The sequence below is a fragment of the Protopterus annectens genome, chromosome 3.part0 (genome assembly GCF_019279795.1).
Source record: "Protopterus annectens isolate FY-2018-M chromosome 3.part0, PAN1.0, whole genome shotgun sequence".
NCBI lineage: Eukaryota > Metazoa > Chordata > Ceratodontiformes > Protopteridae > Protopterus > Protopterus annectens.
Window position 1 is genome coordinate 808,147,992 of NC_056731.1, and position 26,427 is coordinate 808,174,418.

Here is a 26,427-nt window from a genome sequence, read left to right on the forward strand (position 1 = left end):
ACATCCCAAAGATGTACTTTATGTGTACCTGAGATGGGTGTTGATGCAATGCCATTTCTGCCCAGTGCTCTGTAAGTCAAAGTGAAGAAACTCAATGAAGCGCAGGTAAATGGTGGGAGTAACTATGACTCTCTTATGGTAGCCAAATGCCTCGTCATCTTAGTGATGTGCATGAATGGATGAATGAGATTCCCACTGTCCCTACCTACAGTCTAGCAAAACCACAGCCAAGGGAATGGGCTTGACAGAATCAGCAGGGAAAGAACACTCCTGTTGAGCTTGACTCTAGTCTGGCACTGTGAAGAGACATGAGATGTGTAGAATAAGTGGGAGGCCTCAGCCGCTGGTGAAATAGGGTCAGTCCCATTGGGGCTCTGGCTTCTGGCTCCAAGCACCTGGGCATCTAAAGGCATGACTCCCTCCATGGACAATGTCGAGTGGGGAATTTGCCTGGGGTGGTACAACTGTCAAAGAGTAATTCAGGTGTCCTCAGGTGAGCTCAGGGAGGACAGAAACCTCCCGTGGAGCAGAAGGGCAAAAGCTTGCATGATCTTGATTTTCAATATGAATACAGACCATGAAAGCGGGACCTCACGATCCTTCTGGCTTTTTGGGTTTTAAGCAGGAGGTGTCAGAAAAGTTACCACAGGGATAACTGGCTTGTGGCGGCCAAGCATTCATAGCAATGTCAGTTTTTGATCTTTAGATGTTGGCTCATCCTATCATTGTGAAGCAGAATTCACCAAGCGTCAGATTGTTCACCCACTACTAGGGAATGTGAGCTGGGTTTAGACCGTTGTTGAGACAGGTTAGTTTTACCCTACTGATGATGTGTTGTTGCAATAGTAATCCTGCTCTGTATGAGAGGAACCATAGGTTCAGACATTTGGTATATGTGCTTGGCTGAGGAGCCAATGGTGCAAAGCTACCATCTGTGGGATTATGACTGAATGTCAGACTCCTGCCTAAACATAATGATACCACAGCACAGATGATCTCCGGTTGGCCAGGGATAGCCAGCCACAAGATTGGCTAGGAGTGCCGCTCATCACTGAGTCAGAGCATGGACAGAAAAGGACCGCCTCTCTCCAGCAGTGCACTGCACATTCATGGGAACCAGGTCCATAGATGTATATGCCAGCATACCTCTCAATGTCTTTGCTGAAGAATTCTGGACAAAGTAAAAAAATGGGGGGGGCAAAGACCCAAATTTAAGGATAATTTTTAAGTATTATTCTATTTCACTTAAATAGATGATAGAATAATAGGTTTTCTATCAGCACACATTTTCTGAACAATAAGAAACATGAAAATCTAATTTCTGCCATTATCTTCTGACTGTAGTCCTCAATGATTTACCAGCAAATTAAAAAGGTTATGAGGAAAAGGAAAAAAACTGAGGCAAAATAAAGGACATTCTGCAATATTCTAGGCAGTTGAGAGGTATGCATGCTATGTATAAGTGGGCTTGTGTGCAACTTCTTATGGGGTGGCGCCCCATCCAGGATTAGTTTCTATATCTTGCACCTACTGAATACCAGGATAAGCTCCAGCTTCCCTATCACCCTGAACTGGATTAAACAGGTACACAGTTTAAACTCACATTGAACCTTGAAGGATATTGTCAGTCATCTCAGATTTGTAATCTATAATGTTTAATCCTCCTTTTCTTTTATGCAAGTAATTTAAAGCCCATATTAAATGCAGGCTGCTCGTAACAGTCTGCTGAAGAATCATGTAAAAAGTGACTAAAAGGTCTAATAAGCTCTACTGACAGTTTCAGGGATCTTTACTATTAACTCCTCTAACCTGTCTTGTCAGGATTGTGATGTGTACTTTGCTGAATGAAGACTTGCAGTGCCAGATGCATAAATGCAGTGATACATATTGCTAAACAAGCTATGGGCATGGACCTCTTCAATGTACCGGACAGTAGCCCTTCCTCCTCCTAACAAGAGCTAACCAGCATCAGTCACATCACTCCCATCTCTCCTATACTGGCTTCTCCAGTACTCAGGCTCATATATGAACTCAGATTAGCTGGGTCATAGTCATGTCTGTCATGCTGCTGGCCTGTACTGACATGAATCTTAACTTCCATGTCCTTAATTACTATCTAAAAAATTAAATTATCTAGTGAGACAAGTACGACTGGAAAAAAGGTTTTGATTTATGTTTCTAGATGGGACATATGCAATTAGAATTCACTGAAATAACAATGTATAGTTCTATCCATAAAATATTACTGTTAATTAGATTTTCTTTTCAAGCTGACTATCCTAAAATTAATTCTGAAATAGGTAAGGGAGTACATGCATCTGTCAGACTTTTATAGAGGTAGTGAAATTCTTTTCATAGAGGCTCATCAGTCTTACCAAGAAAATTAGTTTCCTAATCAACCTTATTTAGCTCAGAATTAATGTCATGATAGTCAGAATTTAAATAATATTAATTAATAATGATATTCTCTGAATCAAACTATGTACTTTTTTCTTCTGATTGAGAGAAATGATCTGTTATGTCAGGAAAAGTCAATAACTTGAGATGATCCTTAGATCTAAAAAGGATAGCAAATGTTTTTTATGTTTATAAGTTAACAATTTCCACTCCTTAAATCTTAAATCCAGATGGTGTCTGCTAGACAAAATCTGAGTGCCATCCATGCTTTCTATATGTTGTATCATGTGAGTATTCATCTCAAATTTCTATAACTGCAAGAAGTTATGAAAACAGATTGATTTAGTATAAAGATGACCATTTAGTTTATTAATGGGGGTAGCTTGATGACAGAGCATAGTACATTTACTTGATAGAAGTAGTTTTAAAATTTCATAGTAGAGCTTCATCAGAGTAATAGTAAGAGAAGCAAGCTGCAGTCAAATACTCATGAATTAAAATAAAATTATATGATAATTTGCTGCCAAATTTTATGGTTTTGAATCTGATCATGCAGTTTGTGCCATTACAGGTCAATACCTAATTAAACTTATTAAAATCCATACTTGTCAACTGCCAATTTAAATCTGGCCAAATTATTGAATAATGCAACATGGTCTTGTAACTACTTCCAAAGTCTTACAAATGTAATGAAAAATCAGAAACTGAATTTTATTGCAGGAAAGATAGGGCAATTCAAAAGTAGGAGCATGCCTTCTATTTTTCCTGGGTAAGGCATACATTTCAAGGTGTATGTGCTCCCTTGTAACATCATCATGCACGGCTTGGAAAGTTTTAACCAAACCACACCTCTTAAAACACTAATGCAGAGAATATAAAATGAGAGCTTGCAGTCTCTCTGAATAGTCCAGACTGCTTAAATCCATAATTCAATATCTCTGGATCATTTCAAAACATTTAGGGGGTATTTAGAAAGGTTAGCTCCATACTACTAATAGTGTTGTGCTGTGTGCTCTAGTAGTGTTGCAGTGCTAAGTAGTGATTCAGAGGTATGCAACAGATGCATTGAGCAAAATCCTATTAATTATTCCTTTGCATATCAATGAAAAACAGACATCTAGCACAATTGGAACCACTGCATTAGTGTTTCCTTTATCATCCCATGTAATACTGTTGCACAGATGCTTACAGACACATAGACATCACAAACATGCACACATACAGTCACAATCAAGCCGTTCATGCCCCCTCCCACATGCAGACACTTGTGTACACATGGTTTACCTATGTTTCATTGTAGATCAGTGAGCCAAAACACATAATAAAAAAGGACAAAAAAATCTTTTTGCAGGTTTTTTTTTTTTTTTTTGCTGGAACAAGACCCACTGAACCTCTTTATATGGGGATACCCAAATAAATGTTGAAGGAAACAACCAAATGTACAGGAGAAACTCCAAAAAGAAATGTACAGTCTGAAGCTTATACATTAAGAAAAGCAGCAACATGAGCATTAGGAGGTTTACTATCAAAATCGCGAATGTCAGAATGAAATCTGGTCAAAATCCTTAGTAAAAACACAGACATTATGCATATCAATTAGCTGACATTATCAAATAGATTTAAATCGAAGATTTTGAATTCGGCAGTTTTCAAATGTCAGCCATTATATTCATACCTGCTACAACTTACCTGTCTACTTTCCAGCAGTACAAACGGATGCAGTTCAGTACTGCACACCGATGGAATTCACATTTTTGCAGAGGTGAACCCCCATGCACCCCCACACCCCCTACAAACTATATATTCCAACTCTGAGATAGCACTACAGCGAGGAAAAGGATACATTTCCCAATATGCACTGTACCACAATCTCTGTAACATGGACCACGTATAAGCGAATGCACAGTGGCATTTGCTGCAAAGGACACTCACAGAATTGAAGTTCGGAAGTATGGGAATCGGCCAACTGATGTTCAGCATTCCTGTGTTCGTTGAACCTTCATTCTTCATTTTGATGGTAAACCACATTAAGATACATAGTACATGTGATTAAAGGAGCTACCAAAGGAGCAGAATTTCACAGATGTAAATCAAAAAATAAGAAAAGAGACTGAATAGTATGTAGGTCAGGAAGTGAACTTAGGGAAGCATTGTCAGTATGACATTTAATTGTTTACTATTCTGTACAAGATCATTTGAAATGTCAGAGTTATAAGCTAGAAATATAGGTGGCAAAATGGAGTAAAGGCATATAAATAATATTAAAATGGAGACATTAACAATAAAACATAATGAGGATACTAGAAGCAAAAGCTTGTATGTAGTGGAGGAGGCATGAGGGCTTTCAAAAGGTGATGTGTGACTTAGAGCAGCCAAGAGTTCACAGAGCAAACAGTGTGGTATTTTGAACTTATATCCATTTTTCAAAAGTGTAAAATTTACTTTTCTTTACAAACCACATTTAGTTGTATTAGTGATGTATCCTTGGTGGTGTGGTATACATGTTTTTGCCAAAATTAATGTTCCTGGCCATAAATTGTCTGACAGAAGAGTATTCTTGTAACAGAAGAGAGTTAAAGTATATTATCAGTTTTTGGTTGCCTCGGACAGACATACTTTAGAATGAAAAATCACTGATGTCAACCGGAAAATTAGAGACTGAATTAATTAAAAATTCTGCATGATTTGAATGACTATGCAGCTACTTTCATGTTTTTAGAGAAGAACAGAGTGAGTTAAATAGAGGTATATGAAGGAAGACACCAGACATTAGTGTCAAGCCTTCAGCAGTCAGATGTTTATAAAGTAGATGCTACGTCACAATGTTTTTCTTTTAGCATTTAACTTGCTACTTTTTGAAATACTAGTAGTCCAAATAGTGTCCATATGCCTCCCAGAGCTTAGCAACTGCAAATTAACATTTTTCATAAATCGCATGCATTTAAGGCATTCTGTAGCAACTCAGGTAAAGATCAAGGCGTAGCACCCCATTGAAACATAAAGGATAAGAAGGTACTTTTTTTACTGTGTCTGTAGCTTCATTTTTCCTCTTCCGATTTTTTTTTTACTGTGGACAAAATAATATTGGCTCTGAGACTTATATTCCACTAATTTATAACATTTTGGATGTTAATATTGATACTATCCTTTGTTCTATTTTGTAATTAGGGTTAAAGTTTGCCCCTACAAATGATGCTTTCCAGATGTGTTGGGTGATTATTTACTGACCATTAAGCATTTTCATGAATATCTTTTCAGATATCAATACTTAGGTTTCTTTATTATCACTTGTAATAGGAAATTGTTCAAAACCTAAGTTGCTAGCATTTTATTGCTTACCCAAGGTACATTGGGATATGTCTTTCATCTTTGTTTCACGAGGTTATTTTGAAACCGTAGGCAAATTTATTAAGAATTAATTTTTATCTAAAGTCTTGACACTCTTTCTTAGCATCAGGGAAGTTAATTAAATGCTGATCTCCACTGAAATACAGGGATCTCTTTGGTTACAACTGAGATATCCACTTTATATATAATTATTTGACACCAAGATGGTTTCAAGTATATATACCAATTTTCTCGACAATTCTCCTCACTCCATTATGCTTACTGAACTGATTCATTTTTGTTTAACTTATATAAATTTTGATAAACAAATTTTATATCAGGTTAAAGATGCAGTTATGTGTGCCTCCTTTATGCCATTACATGCCAATCTCTTTACGTGTTTTTTGTGATGCTGCATAGTTATCATTATCATTTGTTTTCAAGTATCAGGTCATTGGTAATTACCACTGTATTATTTTTGTTTTAATTTACAATGGAGATACCCATGGCTTTTATCGAAAGTTGATCATATCTCTTAATATAGCTTTATTATTAAGTTCACTCATAATGTAAACTTGCACATTATTCAGATTTTACGGTATGTGGCAATTTGCTAGATGACATTATTACCAAACTATATAGAAAAAACAACTGGAAAGGGAAGTCATCTTATACGTGTTCTCTCCTGCAATTGTTGATCTATACATGTAATCAATTTCGAGGAGGCCCATACTTCCTTCAGAATGAGGAATATATATGAGTTCATTATAGACTGAAGTAAATTTGTGCACATATGTGCATGTTCACAAAAAGTCCTCTACATTTACATAGACATCCTGAGTTCGTGATTCACTGCAAAGAAAATGAAAAACCTCAGACTATGAATATCGCCCATTGTCACATTATGCTGTGACCTTACCATAGCTGGATTTTCTGCACTGAATGCTTCACTTCACAGGTAATCCATAACTTCAGTTTCTGTTTCTTTACCTTCCCCATTACCAATCCTCTTTTCTACTTTCCTCCTTTGTTTTCTTATTTTTTGTATTGTGAAATGTTCCATATCCGGATACCTTTGACTGCATTTCTCTTCAAATATCTTTGGTGTTGCTTTTTTGTATTGATTAGTTTTGCTTTCTCCTTTGCATAAATATTACACAATATTAAATCTTTTTTTCTTTCCCATGTCCATATTTTGTTCTTAAGATGTCTCCTGCTCCACATGTTTCTCCTTCCATTGGGGACTCATTGTTCCATCATGCTAAGACATAAACTGTGTAATAAGACTTGCTACACTGAATCCTTCAGTTCATAGGCATTCCTTAACTTTAGCTTCTGTTAACTTCTATTTCACTTATCTTCTGTTCTATGTTCCCCCTTTGTGATCTTATTTTTTGCAGTGTGAACTTGTCCATATCTGGGTGCCTTTGCCTGTATTTCTCTTCAAATATCTTTGGAGCTGCCTTTTTTTATATTGATTAGTTTGGCTTTCTCCTTTGCATAAATATCGCATCATATCAGATCGCTCTTTCTGTTCCATGTCCTTGTTTCTTTTTTATACCTTTCAAAAATCTGTATGTTTTGTTCTTTTTCTTTTCATACTTCCTCTGTCACTTCTTTTTTCCAAATGGCCCCACATTTCTTGGTCTATATAATGTTTTTTATGGATCCGTTGTATTAATGAACACAAATTTGTATTTGAAGCTTTTGACAATTTATCTTATTTTTCTTTCCCTTAATTTCTCTCTTTATCTTTTTGAATATCTCCTATCTGGAAATGTTGGGCTTCTTGCGTGATAATAACAATCGATAACGTCTTCCTTATCATCACTAGTCCAGTCTAACATCTTTATGGCTCTTTTTTGGCTTGTCAGTTTTTGTGGGTTTTGTAGACTACTACTTCCTTCTAAAACAGGGGAGCTATCCTACCCCTAAGCTGGCCTAACTGTATTGTAGTAATATTTCCATGTCTTGAGGATTCTACACTGTCAGTTTTCCAGTCCTGGCACCAGTGCGCACACCAGGATTGGGCACTTTTTTTATCCTGGGACTTGTGCATCCAGCTGTGTTTTTTACTTTTAACCTACTTCAGTGCATGATATATGCTATATAAAATGCAATCTATATATCAGTGTCATCTTGGTGAGATTTTGTACAAACAGAGCCCACCTTATGAAGGTACTCATCAAGACTTCAGGATGAATTCAATTCCAGCAGAATTACTCTTCTTTTCTTACTGATTTTATCAACTCTTCATTCAGACTCCTGCATTGAGGTCTAACTTATGTGGGACAAGTGATCATTGAGTACATACCTTTTCATCTCTCCTTTTTTGAGTTACTAACAGAACATTGTGCATTGAGTTCTTTGTGAAGGATTTTGCATGGAACAAAGGGTATAAAGGTTATAACAAAAACAAAGTAAATAATGCTACTGGAAGGTTTTTAGTAAAGATAGGAAACTTTTGCTTTTGAAATCTTTCAAAGCCTGTGTTAACACCATTCCTATAAGTCTGGATATTTGTATTCGTGGCAGTATCTACTGTAGTTTAGAACATAATTATATTACAAGGGCCAGCAGTAAAGTAATCAAGGACATTTGAAACATGATATATGATGCTTCTTTGCAATTTATTCTTCCTTGAGTCCCAAATTTGCCCATAAGAGAGGAATAAACATCTAAGATTATGTTATGCACCATTGTTTTATTAGAAGAGTATCCTAAAGTTGCTAACATAGCACTTGACCACAATGGTGTTACACCCTTTGGTCAGTTTAATATCTGCAGTGGCACAATTGCTGAGAGTGCATCTATTAATGGGATTCCATTTTTAAAAATCAATAACTATAATTGTCACAGTGACTGCTTTGTTTATCCTCTCAAGTGTTCTTCTGTCTTGATCTACACAGGAGGAACCAAGAGGAAATTCAAGACTGTTGTCTAAGAACATTTAAGGCATATTATTAATAAAAAAACACACACAGTCTGATTGCTATACATTTTTGTAGCCACCTTTTGAGTTCAGTCTCTGATATTGCAGGCATGGGTTTAAGTCAGATTAATGTCAACAATTGATCTGGTACTTATACAGAGTATTTATTACAGAAATCAAACACTGAATTTATTTGAAAATCTCATGCTTTGGTTCCTCATGGGCTTGATACGCATTTAAATTGGAGAAGTTTTCATTGATTCTACAGTCTTTTTATGCATTTAGCTTTTTGTGTTTATTTCTTTGTTCTTACTTTGCTTGTTTTGTAGCTAGTCATTTTATTGTTATTGTTTTTGGCTGTTGTTATCTTTGTAATTACTACAATTAATGTAATCCTGTCTATATTGGCTGCTGCATTCTTTTGCCTTTTGTAATCCAATGACAATGTATAATTGAAGAGCAATGATTTATTAATCATTTTTACTGCTTTTGATTGTTTTTATTTAATAGGAATAGAATTAATTTCTGAGTAAAACCCAACATAATATTGTTCACTCAAGTTTGTTTTCTTACAACTTATTATTTTCTCTTGTATGCCTCTTCCCTCCCGTAGAGAATTTCTGTAAAAATCTCTCATTAGAGGGCAGATGACAAGAAGTTTTCTGACAATCAGAATTTGCTTGTCTTATACATGACTAATGCTTTATTCATTTTAACTCAACACGTTCTGATTTTCCTTAGAGGTTAACAAATATAAAGAGGAGCATTGATTCATACCGTAATTTATAAATAAGTTTCAACCAACTTCACTAGTATTTAGTATTTGCTTTTTTCTTGTTCTTTTTTTCTGTCTGTATGATGAAAAAGGATTACAGCTTAGTGTGTTTTCCTACAAATGGGATTCTATATTTTTCTGCACAAGGATGAACGATGATTATATGAACAAAAGACACCGGAAAGGCTCAGAAGTTATAGTTGGTATTATTTTTGCATGTAAAATACATTTTGTTGACTAGGCAAGAGCTGAAGACAAGTTATGAGTCATATTTTGTTAGAACAAAGTGTGATTATTAAATAATAGTTCAGCTATAACTTTCTGGTAGACCTTTGCTGGGCTATTTGCACTCATTTTTTTGTTAATATTTTTGGCTGACATACCTGCTGTATTGAACTGCCACAACTGCTCATTTATTCCCTATCTACAGTGTGTGTGTGTGTGTGTGGGGGGGGGGGTGTAACCCATACCACTGTATTGGCCAGTGCAAACTCATGTGCATATGTGTGTTTCTGTGTAACTGCCAATGAAAACTACATTATACAGGGACTGGTAATATGAGCACTTATCACAGAACAGCCTAAATGCCTTGAATAATAACAAAATAAATCAGCTACAAAGTTTTTATACTTATCCTCATCTTCAAGTATTCAAATAATTTTTTATCGACAACGCTACTGCAGCACCACCAGTGCAGTTTGGTCCAAGTGTGTGAATAGTTAACAATAATTTATTAAATAAACTGTGCTGTGGTAGCATTGTCGCCTCACAGTTAGATGTTGCCTGTTCGATTCTCAGTTAGAGCGTCTTCTGTGTGGCGACATGCATGAATGGGCGTTCCTTCATTGAAGGTTGTGCATTAGGCCCGGCAAGCCAGCACATAAAAATCTACTGCTAATCATTAGCGGACCGGAGTTCCGCTGTGGCGACCCCTAACCAGGAAAAGCCGAAAGACACAAACAAAACACCATAAAAAATAGTAAAGCACTAAGCACTTTCATCCCATCAGAATCATAGGACTTCATCAGAGTAAATTGTCTAAAACTTTCATGGAATTAAATAATCTCACAAACACCCACCTTAATTTCTCCTGGGTGGTCAGGTAGTCAAGGTGTAATGCATATTTCTATATCTATACATATTATGTTACATCAAAATCTAACCACTAATAAATTAAAACATTATATTTACATTTATATATTTATATTAAATTTTAAAATTGCCTTCATACCATAATTAGTTTCAATACCAATTCAATACTACTTCATTCGAAGCTGGCTTCCTATTTAGATTTTGTTGTTCAGATGTCAGAGTGGTTGCAATTAATTTAGTCACATGTTGGCATGAATTTTTATGTTGTTATGATTTTTATGTTTTATTTGGTGGTACTGAATAATCATTTCCATGGTACATTCTAATAACTGAACATCATCTAATAACTAGCTTCAGTCTTTAATAAATTGTTCTCAGCTTTTGGCATACAGAGAATAATTAGACCAGACAAGTGGCCACCATTCAGTGGATGCTAGATTGAACAATTCTGTAAAATTTCAGAAGATGCACTGCAGAAAAATGACACTGCTATATGCCAGGTAAATAAGATATGAGAATGGTTTACTCACAGCACTGAAAAGACTGGCAGAATTCCAAAGAGAAAGTAGTACCATGGAGGCAACATGCTTTTAATAAATCTGAAAGGATACGGCAATGGTAAATTTCCTGTGACAGGGATAATGGCAGCAGGCCTGACCTTCGGAAATATGCATGAAGGCTTCTGTCTGTCCTGCAGACAAAGACACTTCCTGGTGAGACCAATAGAACCAGAGATACTCAACAAAAGATTAAAATGAAAGTCTAAGGAAAGTGTCAGCAAAAGCTTAAGGAATATAATTTGCCACACAGAAAAGTGTTGTTAGGTTGTCTAGACAAACATATTTCTAACTGCTCTTATGAACCTTATGTAGTCAGGGACGTAAAGGATCACATGATTGCTATCTCAGATTATAGATACACTGAGGAGAGATGCTGTTGACTTCAAAAATCATTTGGCAGGGAAACACAAAATGCAAATGTAAGAAATAATCCGATGTAAAGCTTTATAACTTTAACAAATGTTGCTAGAATGTCTACTAGGGCAATTAGAAAAGCTGTTTATTTAAGAGACAAAATATCTTATAATGTTATATGATGTACTGAGATATATAGACAGAAAGATTAGACAATTTTGTCACTGTAACGATTTTCTTCTGAGAGTAAAAGTGAATTTTACATACTGTATTTTATATCATCAATTTTCCTTTTCAGTTTAATGGTTTGTATAAACTATTGTTTAGCATCCAGATTTAGCACAGCAAAGAAATGCCACTTGAAGACAACATGAAAGCACAATGACTATGGCTATGGCTATGATTATGGCTATCGCTATGACTATGGCTATGACTACGGCTATGGCTATAGCTATGGCTATGATTATGGCTATGGCTATGACTATGTCTATAGCAACCTCCTTGTGTTAACACACTCTTAAATCTTCTTAGGAAAAAATGCTGTATTCATTTTACAAAGTAGGCCACAATTTTTGAATACATTTACATTCATCACATCATATCAACCCACATGAGTAATGCAAACTAGTGAGGTTTCTGTGCACATAGATTCATGTTTACATGCAGTTCACTTTAGGCATGGCTTAGCTATCCAAAATGGAGGACACCTTCAATCTTCTAACGTGAGCTTCTCTGCTATTGACCTTTTTGCTCCCTACTCAGCAAAATAAGTCAGCTACCTACTGCCACTCACTTTTGATTTATTTTTTTGCTGTTAGCACTGGGATTTGCTATCTCTTAGCATTTGGGCCTGCTAGTTTAACCAGTGCCACAGCTCAGGCAGTCAGGCATGAAACATGTGTGGCAATGGAGCTGTGTAACTGAAGCTTAAGATATAGCATTCTCCAGTACGTAGATGCATTAGCATGCTTTACCTGGATCTATGTAACAAAGCTGTTTGCATGGGAATCCTGTTATATAAAACAGTACATGCTTATTTAATCTTGCACCTGAGACAAACACATTATTTTGGTGCTTGTTTTCAATATGATTTATTTCCCCATTTCTTTCAGTTTTAATCAAATGCATGATTTGCTTTCTTTTTTTTTGGGGGGGGGGGGGTGAAACCCATAAGAAGATGTCTACATGCAACTATTAAGAACAAGACAAAAAAGTAAAAGTAAATATACATTTGCATATACATACAAGGTGCAAAGTGCAACTCAGTGCAAGAAATACTGAAATAAACTCTGAAAGTAACAAGTGTAAACAATATTGCAGAATCCACCAAGGCTTGGGCAAAAGAATACCCCAACCTAATAAGCGAGTTAACCGTTTAATAACTTGATGGCCTGTTAAAAAAACTGTGTGTGTGTGTGTGTGTGTGTGTGTGTGTGTGTGTGTGTGTGTGTGTGTGTGTGTTTGTGTATACATACACACACACACACACACACATATATATATATATATATATATATATATATATATATATATATGTGTGTGTGTGTGTGTGTGTGTGTGTGTGTGTGTGTGTGTGTAATGTATGACTTTGTTAAGATTATCAGAATGATTTTTTTTTATTTCTACTCAGCTACATAATCTAACTTAAGAGCTGCATTCTGTAAATGTTCAGTGGTGATAACATAGGCCCACTTAATAATATCTTGTTTCTATCATTTCTGCCCCTTAATGTTTGCAAGCCAAATCTAAGCATCTTAATTAATGTAACATAACCATGGTCTCCAAATAGTTAAAAAACTAACAGTTATTTGCACAGCATATGTCATTATATATTTTGCATATCTGTTTTAGGTAATAGAAACAAATGAAACTGAGCTTGTTAATTACGTATTTTATTTTATTTACCCTGAATCCATAGACTACCATTTCTTAAGACATTAGAAGCCCAATTTGAAAAGACTTACACTCAGTGTAATTGACTTACTCTGGTGCATTACATGGAAGTAAAGTCACTTGCCCAGAGAGCAGGTTTTTCAGAATCTAACATCTTTATGGACAGGCCTTACACCAAAGTAAGTCACTTACAACAAGAGAAAATCTTTCATAATCGGGGTAGGCTTATACTTACACTGAGAGCAACTCTGTTGTAATCTGGCCCTAGGTGTGGATTTTTTTATTGCAACAAAAGCATTTTTTTTCTTTGGTTGTTGATATTTTTGGGAAATCTATGTTGGCACAGTTTAAGAAGTCACACATCCTTACAGCTGATAAATGGTACCATAGAGGACTGAATATGAGCCAGAAGGATTAATTAACTAGAAGTGCTAGTGGAAACTAACTCGTGCTTGGATGGATAACACTTTTACCTGGTTTAATTGCGACTCGGAATTTCTCATGTAAATGATATGTCACTGGCTTGATAGACAATGTGCTTTATCATTTTTCATATTATATTTCAGAACAATTGTGTGTGGAATGTTGGGCAGCGGACTATGGGCTGTAAAAAAAATTGATGTGCAAATTGAAGATGAACCGTCAAGTGACAAGCGGTATGATGCCTTCTGTGTTAAAGACACAGGTTAGTACTGCTGTTTGTTTACAATAAGCACATGCTATGTAAACATAATCTGATCTGAATTTTTAAAATGCTGTGTTATAAATGATGAATATTGCAGAATAATAAGAGGATGTTAATTAGATGTATATAGAGACTCCAAAAACTGATACTGCACATAGCAATAATTCATACAAGTGATAGTCTGTGGCAAAATGTCTTTGTATAAGTGCTGAATTTAAATAATCTTCTAGCCTGAAGTCAGAATTCTCAAAACTCTCCTTAAATTATATGCTGTTTAAAAACAGAAAGCTTACCAGCTGGTTTATACCTTAAATACGAACAAATATGCCAAAAAAAAAAAAAGGAAAATCACTTTAATAAAACAACTCCAGTAAGCGCTTTCGTCTGTGCTAAGACTTCTTCAGACTGAAGTGTTTGCATACAGCTAATCACATTTAAATACTTTTTAAAATCACATGATTGAGCAATTAGTGTTTTAACCCCTTCCGTTCCATACATAATAAAATCTTCCCTGTTGTTTAGACCAGGTGGTTTGCAAGCATTTAATCTAATTTGCCACCTATATTCTAACCATCCTAACCCATTTTCAGGATTTAAGAAATGTTCTACATTATTTAAAGCATCCACTACAAGGAACTTAAAATCAAGTTTGCATGACCCGTATTTATAATTCTTTCCCATGGCATTCTTTTCATCTCCTATTGATACAGCATACTTATGTTCATAAATTCTTTTGTATAGTATATAGAATGTAGAAAGTTTGTTAAATCCTGAAGATGAGTTAGGATGGTTAGAATATAGATGGCAAATTAGACTAAATGCTTGCTACTCCCCAGTCTAAACAACAGGGAAGATTTTATTATGTATCTGAAACAGAAGGGGTTAAAACACTAATTGCTCAGTCATGTGATTTTAAAAAGTAATTAAATGTGATTAGCTGTATGTAAAAACTTCAGTCTGAAGAAGTCTTAGCACAGACGAAAGCAGTTATTGGAGTTATTTGTTTTGTTTTATTAAAGTGATCTTCCTTTGTTTTTTTTTGCATATTTGTTCGTATTTAAGGTTTGAACCAGCTTGTAAGCTTACTGCTTTTAAACAGTTTTGAATTTGAGTTCAGTAATATTGATAATCATGCAGCTTCTGGGTCTGGTTTTATGTCTGTACCTACCGGATGTACTTTAAACGACACTCCAACTGGCTCATTTATCACAAATCAAGAAGGGACAGCCAGTACATCATTTGCCAGGCAAAATGTCATGATTCCTGTTAACAACAGGAGTGATGAAGTCCTTTTGGGCTGCTTGGCACCACCCTTGGACCCATTTCAAAGCAGGGAAAATAGCAGAAATGGGGCTTGTAATACAAATCTTGCTGATGCTTTTCAACTATTAGAAAGAGACTTAACGAAGTTAAAATGTCTCCGATGGGATAATATTTATTTTGAGAACAGACTTAGAGTCCAAATGGTGCTAAAAAGATTAAGGGTAATAAAATTACCTGCTGGAAACCAGTACCCAAAAGTCTTTATGGACAAATAGTTAGAAATAAACCAGAATACCAACTTCCAGTATATGGTGTTACTTGTTTCTTTAAACAAAAGCAACATGTCTGTTTTAAATGAAAAGATCCATTCTGATTTCAACAAATTAAAACAGATAACCTCTTTAGATTTTGAAGCAAAAATGTGCCTAATACAAGATCGCTTAATAAAACTCAACGAGGTTTTGTGTAAGAGAAAAAACAAAAACATATGAACGGGACTGTGTGGATTATGAAGGGGGAGTGGCTTCTGCATACAGTCTGTTTTCTGAGAATAACAATGAACTAAGAGAGGAAGCCACAAATATGGAGAATTGCAGTTTGGATGCAAATGTGGTTAGGAGATTGGAACGTCTTCTACAGAAACAGAGAAATCAAGAAGAAACCTTTTCATCTGTTTCTTTAGCACACAGTAATGGCAATAAGAAAAATACGGTAATGAAAACGGTAATGAAAACAAATTTGAGGATGGGAGAAACAAACAGGGGGATACAACAAGGTGTAGCAAAATCTTCTGCTTCTCAACCTGTGTATGTTTACCAACAGAACAGCAACCACAATAAAACATGGGCACAAGTGACAGCTTCATCGAACAATGGATATACAAAGAAAGGAAAGCAGCCAAAAAACTTACAGCTGGAAAACATAGGTACTGTTTCATTTAAAATAGTAAATTTATCTAACTATGAATTATCATCAGAAGAATACTGCATATTAAGTAAAGGGTGGAATTTTGTGCCTGCAAAACGGGCAGATAAAATGGAAGTATTAAATAGTCTTAGAGACTATGTACATCAATTGAACTTTAAATTGATGTTCAAAAGTGAAACAGTCCAAGCAGAAAGATTTTATAAACCTAGTACATTGAATCCACCATTAAGAAATGAACTGGAAATGTTTTTAAACTGTTGTGAATTACAAATAATTGATGTCTTAGAAAATAAATCAAGTTGCAATCATTATAATATGTTTATTAGAGAGAGAGAATTGTTTTATGAATTTATTAAGAAGGATGAGCTATTGGTGTTTAAAGCAGACAAGGGGGGGGCAATTGTGGTTTTGGATAGGAAAGTATATGAAAACAAAATGTTTGATCTACTGTCTGATACTCATTTTTACAAAAGTCTCTTTAAATGAAATTAAAAAAGGCATATTCCTTTATTAATTATTTAATAGAAGAGTGGTTCTGCACAGGAAGAATTACAGATGCAGTAAGAAAATGCTTTGTTATTGATAATCCTAAAACAAGTAGGATTTTTGGAATTCCAAAGATCTACAAGGATTTAAATAACCCCCTTAAGACCTATTGTATCCAGTTTGAACAGCAAAACTGAAAGCATGGCCATCTATGTAGATAAACATCTACAAAAGGTACTGATTAATAATGCCACATACATAAAAGACACCTTTGACTTTCTAAGTAAAATTAGAGAGGTCAATGTGGTAGACAGTGATTTACTGGTTACATTGAATGTAAAATCTCTATATACAGTAATACCAAATATGGAAGGAATGGTGAGACTCGAGTTGTTAAGATCTAAATTGTATTCTGAAAACACTGTGAGAATACTAATGGACTCACTTTATGTTATCCTTAGTTATAATTTTTTTTCATTCAATAATGATTTTTACCACCAAGTCAATGGAGTGGCAATGGCCCCCACTTATGCCAATTTGTTTATGTATTGGTGGGAAAGCACTCATATATTACACAGTGATTATAAAAGTAAAATTGTAACTATGTATAATTTTATTGACGATGTTCTTCTAGTTTGGAGGTGTAAGGAAGAATCCTTGGGAGAATTCATAACAGACATAAACAATATATGTTCCTTTCTGGAGTTTACATACCAATATAGTTTACTCCAATAATTTTTTTGGATGTGAGTATATTTAAAAATCAAGATAAGTTAGTTACAAAAATTTATAAGAAGGAGGTACAAAATAACACCTATTTACATTACAGCAGTATCCATCCCAAAAAGACTAAGGAGAATATAATAAAGGGGCAACTGCTAAGAATTAGTGAGTTAACAGAAAGAGATGAAGATTTTATTAAAGAAAGCAATAGTTTTTGTGACAAACTATATGAAAGAGGCTATCCCAAAGCATTAGTTACAGATGTAAAATCAAACACCATGACCCAAAAGAAGTAGAGTTTATGTTACAAAAGACAGAGTTTATGACAATGAAAATCATGTTAGGATGCCCGTTGTAAATAGTTTAGACTCCAGGACAATTAAAGACATAATAACAAAAAATTGGAAATTGTTTGGGAGTCAAACTAAGGTGTTGAAAGCAATAGGGGGACAAGGTATTATTCACCCAAAAAAGGGTGAAGAGTTTCAAAACCTCTTTTCAGGCTAAGCTAAATGTACCAAAAGTTAGGTGCAACAAAAATGGTATGGTTAAATGTTATAACTGTAACGTGTAATTGTTATATACAGAAGAAACATATTGCTCTTTAAACAAAATAAGAATCAAGAAGAATCAACATCAATGGGACTTTCACATGTAAATCCAAATATGTGATTTACGTTACGTTATGTGCAGAATGTAAGTCTTTTTATGTAGGGAGAATTACAAGAGAACTATACAAAAGAATTTATGAACATAAGTATGCTGGATCAATAGCAGACAAAAAGAATGCCATGGGAAAGCATTATAAATACGGGTCATGCAAAGCTGATTTTAAGTTCCTTGTAATGGATGCTTTAAAGAATGTAGAAAGGTTGTTAAATCCTGAAGATGAGTTAGGATGGTTAGAATATAGGTGGCAAATTAGACTAAATGCTTACTTAACCCCCTGGTCTAAACAACAGGGAACAAAAATATCAAGAAAAAGGTACTTACAGCTGTGCAAGTGAAGGAATACTATATTGTTTAAGATGTTCATGTAATAAATATTACATTGGAGAGAGTAAAAAAAGCTTAGCAACCAGATTAAAAGCGCATATATGTGATATTCAAAAGGCTGTATTTACAGCCCAGCTGCCATGCATTTATTTGACAAACATGGAGGGGACCCAGGGGGGTTACAAGTAACAGTGTTGAAGCAGGTTTTAAAGGATAATTTTAGAATATTAGATGTAAAAGCAGTTGAGAAAGAAGGAATCAGTGTTTATTTTAACGTTTAACACTTTGAGTCCTGCAGGACTGAATCAAGACTGCAATTGGAAATGCTTTTTGTAGTGATGCATTTTTAAGGAATTTTTTTGAAATTGTTAATTGATATTAATTGATGTCTTAATGAGCTGACTATTTAAGGAAGCTGTTTTACTAGTGATTTGTACTCTGTGAAAAGCTTGTAGGAGTCAAGGCACTAGAGCAGTTATTTGGTGTGTTTTGCATTTGTATTTTATTAAACCGGCTTTGAGTATCACTGGTTTCTTCTTTCGTGTGGTGGAAAGATTTTATTATATATCTGAAATGGAAGGGGTTAAAACACTAATTGCTCAATCATGTGATTTTAAAAAATATTTAAATGTGATTAGTTGTATGTAAAAACTTCAGTCTGAAGAAGTCTTAGCACAGACGAAAGCAGTTATTGGAGTTATTTCTTTTGTTTTCTTAAAGTGATTATCCTTTGTTTTTTGCATATTTGTTTCTACTTAAATGATATATTTTCTAAAAAAAAAAAAAACATCAGCCTTTTAGCTTTGAGGGCACATCTGTGTGGTTTAGTAAGTTGTCCTACTACAGTCTCCATAGTGTTGCAAAAATAAACTGCTAGAAATAATTGCCTTTTTCAAAAATTAGTTTAATTCACAAATGCCATTAAAATTACAGTCTATAGAGCATACTGGCAATGTTTACTATCTAGACTATTAATTCTGGGAAGTTATAAAAAGTCATATAACTTTCTAGTTTCATCGAGCGCTCACAGGAGTTTGCAAAAATGACATGTCATCTAAGTGCCTTGAACATGCCCCATTAAAATGAGAATATTGAAAAGGTGAGTAAGAGTCCTTTCCAAAGATGATATACAGTTTGATTAAGATTAAGTAGTTTGCTTACCAGTCACTGCATCCTCTAGAAAATAGTTTCTTATATTTTTTTTCATAATCATTTCATTTTTCAATCAGGAATATTTTTCTTACTAAATTCTCAACTGAATATATTTTTGGGTGTAAAATACCTAAAACTGTGACACTTAGTGGAAGAACTGTTGCTTAGGAATAACATAAAAAAAATCTTTTTGTCAGGAATTTAAATGTATCTATGTTTATCTCTTTAGGAACCATGTAGGCCTAACCATGTAGGCCTTAATTTAAAAATCCTTGCTATTTATTCATTCTATTATACCTTACATACTTTTTCTGATCTATGATATCAAAGCATCAATTGTTTACACATGTACTGCAAAAAGATAAAAAACATGGAAAGAAATCTGGGGAGAAAGAAACAGAGAGTAGCAGACACAATCATAGAAGGAAAATCGAGCGAGTAAAATAGGAAACAGCATAACAAGCAAATAAGGTAGAAGGCAGAGGGGAAGGGATTGTATAAGAGTGCTGCACTGGGTATTCTTTTATGATGGGGGAATGCTGGGAAGGGGCAGAAGCATACTAAGAATTGTGGGAAGATGTTGCCTTTGCTGCTGCTGGAATCCACTGGTCAAACATAGTTAAATTTGATGAGATAGGAGAACAGGCCATTTGTTGCCATATATTATAGGATGAAAGAGAACAGGAGTAAGAGTTAGTCTAGAATATTCACAAAGAAGCTAACAGGCTTGCATGCTTTATTGTTGTACTTTAAGAACCAGTTGCATGTATTGGCAGGAGAAAAAGAAAGCAAAAAAAAAAACAATATTTAATAATGTGAAGTATAAATGGGAATTTCAAGCTAATGAGGATGATGTGTGAGGACAGAAGCCTATAATTAAATAGCCTGTATCTCAGCAAACATGGCTGAGATGTTAAAAATGTGAAACTAGGGGAGAAACAATAATAATAATAATAACAATAATTAGAAACAATATTCTTTTAAGTGTGGATGAGGGAAGTTAAGGGTCATGAAAGAACAGATCTGAAAGGTGATGATGTACATGAGGGAATTAAGGAATTATAAAAAAACTTATCCTGAAAGGGGTCTGTATCAGTTGACCGAGTTTTCTGAAATTTGAACTCCATATGGTCGAGACCATATGAATGAGTTTTTTAAAACTCAAAGCTTTTGAATGGAGATCACTGTACAGCAAGGATTGGGAAATTCACCCTTTTCTTCACTGTAGTGCGATGTTGGAGTTGGTATATATAATTTGCAGGGGGGGTATAGTGGGTACAGTCCCCCACATGGGGGGTGCAGGGCTGCTTGCCCCCCTGCAGAAACATAAAAACGGTAGATTTTGTGGGGTTTTTTTGATGTTCGAGGTTTCAGAAACTATATAGTCTTTTTGATATTTTTTTTCAAGTTTCCAAAATGTCGATCATCTGACATAGACCCCCTGAAAACTGATGATGTACATGAGGGAAGTAGGGAATTATAAAGGACACATATCCTGAAAGGTGATGATGTCCATGAGAATTAGGGATTTATAAGCAACGTATATCCTGAAAAGTGATGATGTACATGAGGGAACTAGGGAATTCTAAACAACGCATATCCTGAAAAGTGATGGTGTACATGAGGGAACTAGGGAATTCTAAACAACGTATATCCTGAAAAGTGATGATGTACATGAGGGAACTAGGGAATTCTAAACAACGTATATCCTGAAAAGTGATGATGTACATGAGGGAACTAGGGAATTCTAAACAATGCATGTCCTGAAAAGTGATGATGTACATGAGGGAACTAGGGAATTATAAACAACATATATCCTGAAAAGTGATGATGTACATGAGGGAATTAGGGAATTATAAACAATGCATATTCTGAAAAGTGATGCTGTACATGAGGGAATTAATGAATTATAAAGGACACATATCCTGAAAGGTGATGATGTACATGAGAATTAGGGATTTATAAGCAACGCATATCCTGAAAAGTGATGATGTACATGAGGGAACTAGGGAATTCTAAACAACGCATGTCCTGAAAAGTGATGGTGTACATGAGGGAATTAGGGAATTATAAACAATGCATATTCTGAAAAGTGATGCTGTACATGAGGGAATTAGGGAATTATAAATGACACATATCCTGAAAGGTGATGATGTACATGAGAATTAGGGATTTATAAGCAACGCATATCCTGAAAAGTGATGATGTACATGAGGGAACTAGGGAATTCTAAACAACATATATCCTGAAAAGTGATGGTGTACATGAGGGAATTAGGGAATTATAAACAATGCATATCCTGAAAGGTGATGATGTACATGAGAATTAGAGAATTATAAAAGGCACATATGCTGAAAGGTGATAGAAAAGAGACTGAAGGCTGGGCTATGATGTCAAGAAAAGCTAGAATCCTTGAAAAGAAGACATGTTTCACCTGTACTAATTTAAATTGTTTTCTTTGTCATTTTCGTTTATTGTCCCTACCAGCCTTCTAGCTCTTTCCCTCTGATCACCCATTTTATTCCCCATAACACTACAAATGCTGAAATGCAAACTAGTCAGTGGACTGACCACCATTCAGGAAGCTATAAAAAGTGGATGTCTTTTCCTCTGGTTTGTGTGTTTAGTTTTAATCGAAATTTTGCTATCCAGCCTCGTAAAGACTTGAAGGAATTATGATGTGCAGCTTTGATCTGAAGTTAAGAACTGTGAAGCATAAAAAATGTGGCATCATCTATTTGTTGTATGACAGCAGTAGGGTGGCAGGATTCAGATATTCCACTTAGAAAATCTAAACAAGAAGGTTATGTGAACTGAGAGCTGAGGCACAGCATGGTATATCCATTTGGATTGGAGAGATTTGGTTTGATTGTTTAACCATTTAAGTACCGTGGGCAAGAGAGCCACAGAGACAGAGCCTACAGTCGGTGTAGCCAGGTGCAGTTTGGACAGAAGAGATAAAAACATTGTGAATATCATGAATGTGCACAAAATACAATGTATTCAAAAAAGTGCTTAGTAAAAAATTTGGGACCTGTACCAGCATTATTGTCACCTGCATTTTTTGAATGTTGTGAGTATCATATCAAAGGCATGTAACAAAAAAAATTATTGTGGCCATACTAGGTATTTGTTTTTCAGTGTCCTTGCTGTAAAACATCCCTGTATTCCAAAATTGTGAGATATCAGCTCTCAATGCTTTTGCTACTGTTTTTTTCTCATGGTATTTTTACAATTTAAATAGCTCCATCTGCTTGTCCATTAGATTCTAGTGTCCTTATTGTGGCAGGATATGATCAGAGAATTTGGAAGCAGCTGATGATTGTCCTTCTAATTTGAGTGAAGTGAGCAAGTGCGGTGTACTGCAATGCTTGCACCTGTTACAGGGACAAGATCACAGCATAGGTCACATTAACTGGACATTTGTGATTGGCTCTGCAAAGCTGCATCTGTATATAAAAAAACTACATTGTTATATGCATGAATGTGCAAACTCAAAGAGGAACACATAGCAGGCTCTCATATCTCATATCTGTGAACGTGCACATCAGCTGCTGGAGAAGGACTTATTGCCAGAAAACAGAAAAAAAAATTCATAGCTGCTTGAATGATGGCCACACTGTGGCTGGCTCTTCTCTTGGTGATGTGGAACATATAAGAATAGTTGGAACAGTGATTAGATAGTTGGCAGGTATGGGGAACAGAAAAAACGGATTAAAGAAAACATTTATCCCTCAACACCAGTTAACATAATTTCTTGCGGACCCTCATACTACTGAGAAAATAAGCCAGCATGGAAGTCAAGAACAACAACAAAGCTGCAGATGTAGACAGCATATTAATCTTCTTCTTCTTCTTCTCTCAGCTGCTCCCATTAGGGGTCGCCACAGCAGATCAACTGTTTCCATTTCTTCCTGTCCTCTGCATCTTGCTCTGTCACACCAACCATCTGCATGTCCTCTCTCACCACATCCATAAACCTTATCTTAGGCCTTCCTCTTTTCCTGTTACCTGGCAGCTTCATCCTTAGCATCTTTTTCCCAATATACTCTGCATCCCTCCTCAGCACATGTCCAAACCAATGTAATCTTGCCTCTCTGGCTTTGTCTCCAAATCTTCCAACCTGGGCTGACCCTCTAATATACGTATTCCTAATCCTGTCCATCTTCATCACACCCAGTGCAAATCTTAACATCTTCAACTCTGCCATGTCAAGCTCTGACTCCTGCCTTTTTGTCAATGCCACTGTCTCCAACCCATAAAACATAGCTGGTCTCACTACCCTCTTGTAAACCTTCCCTTTCACTCTTACTGGTACTCATCTGTCACAAATCACTCTTGAAACTCTTCTCCACCCACTCCATCCTGCCTGTACTCTCTTCTTCACCTCTCTTGCACACTCATCATTACTCTGAACTGTTGATCCCAAGTGCTTAAACTCATCCACCTTCACTACCTCTACTCCCTGCATCCTCACCATTCCTCTATCCTCCCTCTCATTCGCACACATATATTCTGTATTAGTCCTGCTGACCTTCATTCCTCTTCTCTCTGGAGCATATCTCCACCTCTCCAGGGTCTCCTCCACCTGTTCCCTACTCTCACTACAGATCACAATGTCATCTGCAAACATCATAGTCCATGGGGACTCCTGTCTGATCTCTTCTGTCAACCTGTCCATCACCATTGCAAATAAGAAAGGGCCCAGAGCTGATCCTTGATGTAATCCCACCTCCACCTTAAACGCATCCATCACTCCCACTGCAGACCTCACCACTGTCACACTACCCTCATACATATCCTGTACCACTCTTACATACTTCTCTGACACTCCCGACTTACTCATACAATACCACAATTCCTCTCTAGGCACCCTGTCATATGCTTTCTCTAAATCCACAAAGACACAATGCAACTCCTTCTGACCTTCTCTGTACTTCTCCATCAACACTCTCAGAGCAAACATTGCATCTGTAGTGCTCTTTCCTGGCATGAAACCATACTGCTGATCACTAATCATCACCTCCCTTCTTAACCTAGCTTCCACTACTCTTTCCCATAACTTCATGCTGTGACTGATCAGTTTAATCCCTCTGTAGTTACTCCAGCTCTGCACATCACCCTTATTCTTAAAAATCGGTACCAGAACACTTTTTCTCCATTCCTCAGGCATTCTCTCACTTTCCAAGATTTCATTAAACAATCTAGTTAAAAAATCCACTGCCATTTCACCTAAACACCTCCATGCCTCCACAGGTATGTCATCTGGACCAACAGCCTTTCCGTTCTTCATCCTCTTCATAGCTGTCCTTACTTCCTCCTTGCTAATCCACTGCACTTCATGATTCACTATCTGCACATCATCCAACCTTCTCTCCCTCTCATTTTCTTCATTCATCAGCCCCTCAAAGTACTCTTTCCATCTGTTCAACACACTCTCTTCACTTGTGAGTACGTTTCTCTCATTATCCTTTATCACCCTTAACTGCTGCACATCTTTACTAGCTCGGTCCCTCTGTCTAGCCAATCAGTACAGGTCCTTTTCTGCCTCTTTAGTGTCCAACCTTTCATACAACTTTTCATACGCCTTATCCTTAGCCTTCACCACCTCTCTTTGCCATGCACCTCATCTCCTTATACTCGTGTCTACTTTCTTCATCTCTCTGATAATCCCACTTCTTCTTCGCCAACCTCTTTCTCTGTATACTCTCCTGTACTTCTTCATTCCACCACCAGGTCTCCTTGTCCTCCTTCCTCTTTCCAGATGTCACACCAAGCACTTTTCTAGCCACCTCTCTTATTAGCTCTGCTGTAGTTACCCAGCTATTCGGTAACTCTTCACTGCAACGTAGTACTTGTCTTAACTCTTCTCTGAACATCACCTCACAATTACCCTTTTTCAATTTCACCATTTGATCCTTGGTGCTGCCCTCACACTCATCCTCCTCTTCTTAATCACCAATGTCATCCTACAAACCACCATCCTATGCTGCCTAACTACACTTTCCCCTGCCACCACTTTATAGTCTCCAATCTCCTTCAGAATGGCCATTCTACATAAGATATAATCCACCTGTGTGCATCTTCCTCCACTCTTGTATGTTACCCAATGCTCCTCCCTCTTGTTAAAATATGTATTCATCACAGCCATGTCCATCCTTTTTGCAAAATCCACTTCCATCTGATCTTCTGCATTCCTTTGCTTAACAGCATACCTACCCATCACTTCCTCATCCCCTCTGTTCCCTTCACCAACATGACCATTGAAATCTGCTCCAATCACTAGTCTCTCACCCTTGGGTACAGTCATCACCACTTCATCCAACTCACTCCAAAATTTTTCTTTCTCATCCATTGCACACCCAACTTGTGGACCATATGCACTAACAACATTCATCATTACACCATCACTTTCCAGCTTCATAAACATCACTCTATCTGACACTTTTTTCACCTCTAAAACACTCTTAGCATGCTGTTCCTTCAGGGTAAGCCCTATGCCATTTCTCCTCCCATCCACACCATGATGAAACAATTTGAACCCACCTCCGATACACCTAGCCTTGCTCCCCTTCCATCTGGTTTCTTGCACACATAATATACCAACCTTCCTTCTGTCCATTATATCAGCTAGCTCTCTCCCTATACCAGTCATACTGCCAACATTCAAAGTTCTGACCCTCACTATCACAGTCCTAGCCTTTACCTGCCTTTGGGCATGCCTTTCCCCTCTTCTCCTCCTTTGGCTAACAGCAGCCCAATTTCTACCAGCACCCTGTTGGCCAACAGTACTGGTGGTGGTCATTGTTAACCCGGGCCTCGACCGATCCGGTATGTATTTCTGTACTGTTGTCTGCATGTATGA

General features: G+C 36.3%; 1 protein-coding gene across 1 annotated transcript in view; it reads left to right on the forward strand.

Moving 5' to 3' along the window:
* Positions 1 to 26,427, forward strand: part of SUSD5 (sushi domain containing 5) — a 449,691-nt gene that overhangs the window by 114,896 nt on the left and 308,368 nt on the right. The window contains exon 5 of the mRNA XM_044065707.1: positions 13,897 to 14,015. Coding sequence (XP_043921642.1) covers positions 13,897 to 14,015 — 119 coding nt within the window. The remainder of the gene's footprint in view (positions 1 to 13,896; positions 14,016 to 26,427) is intronic.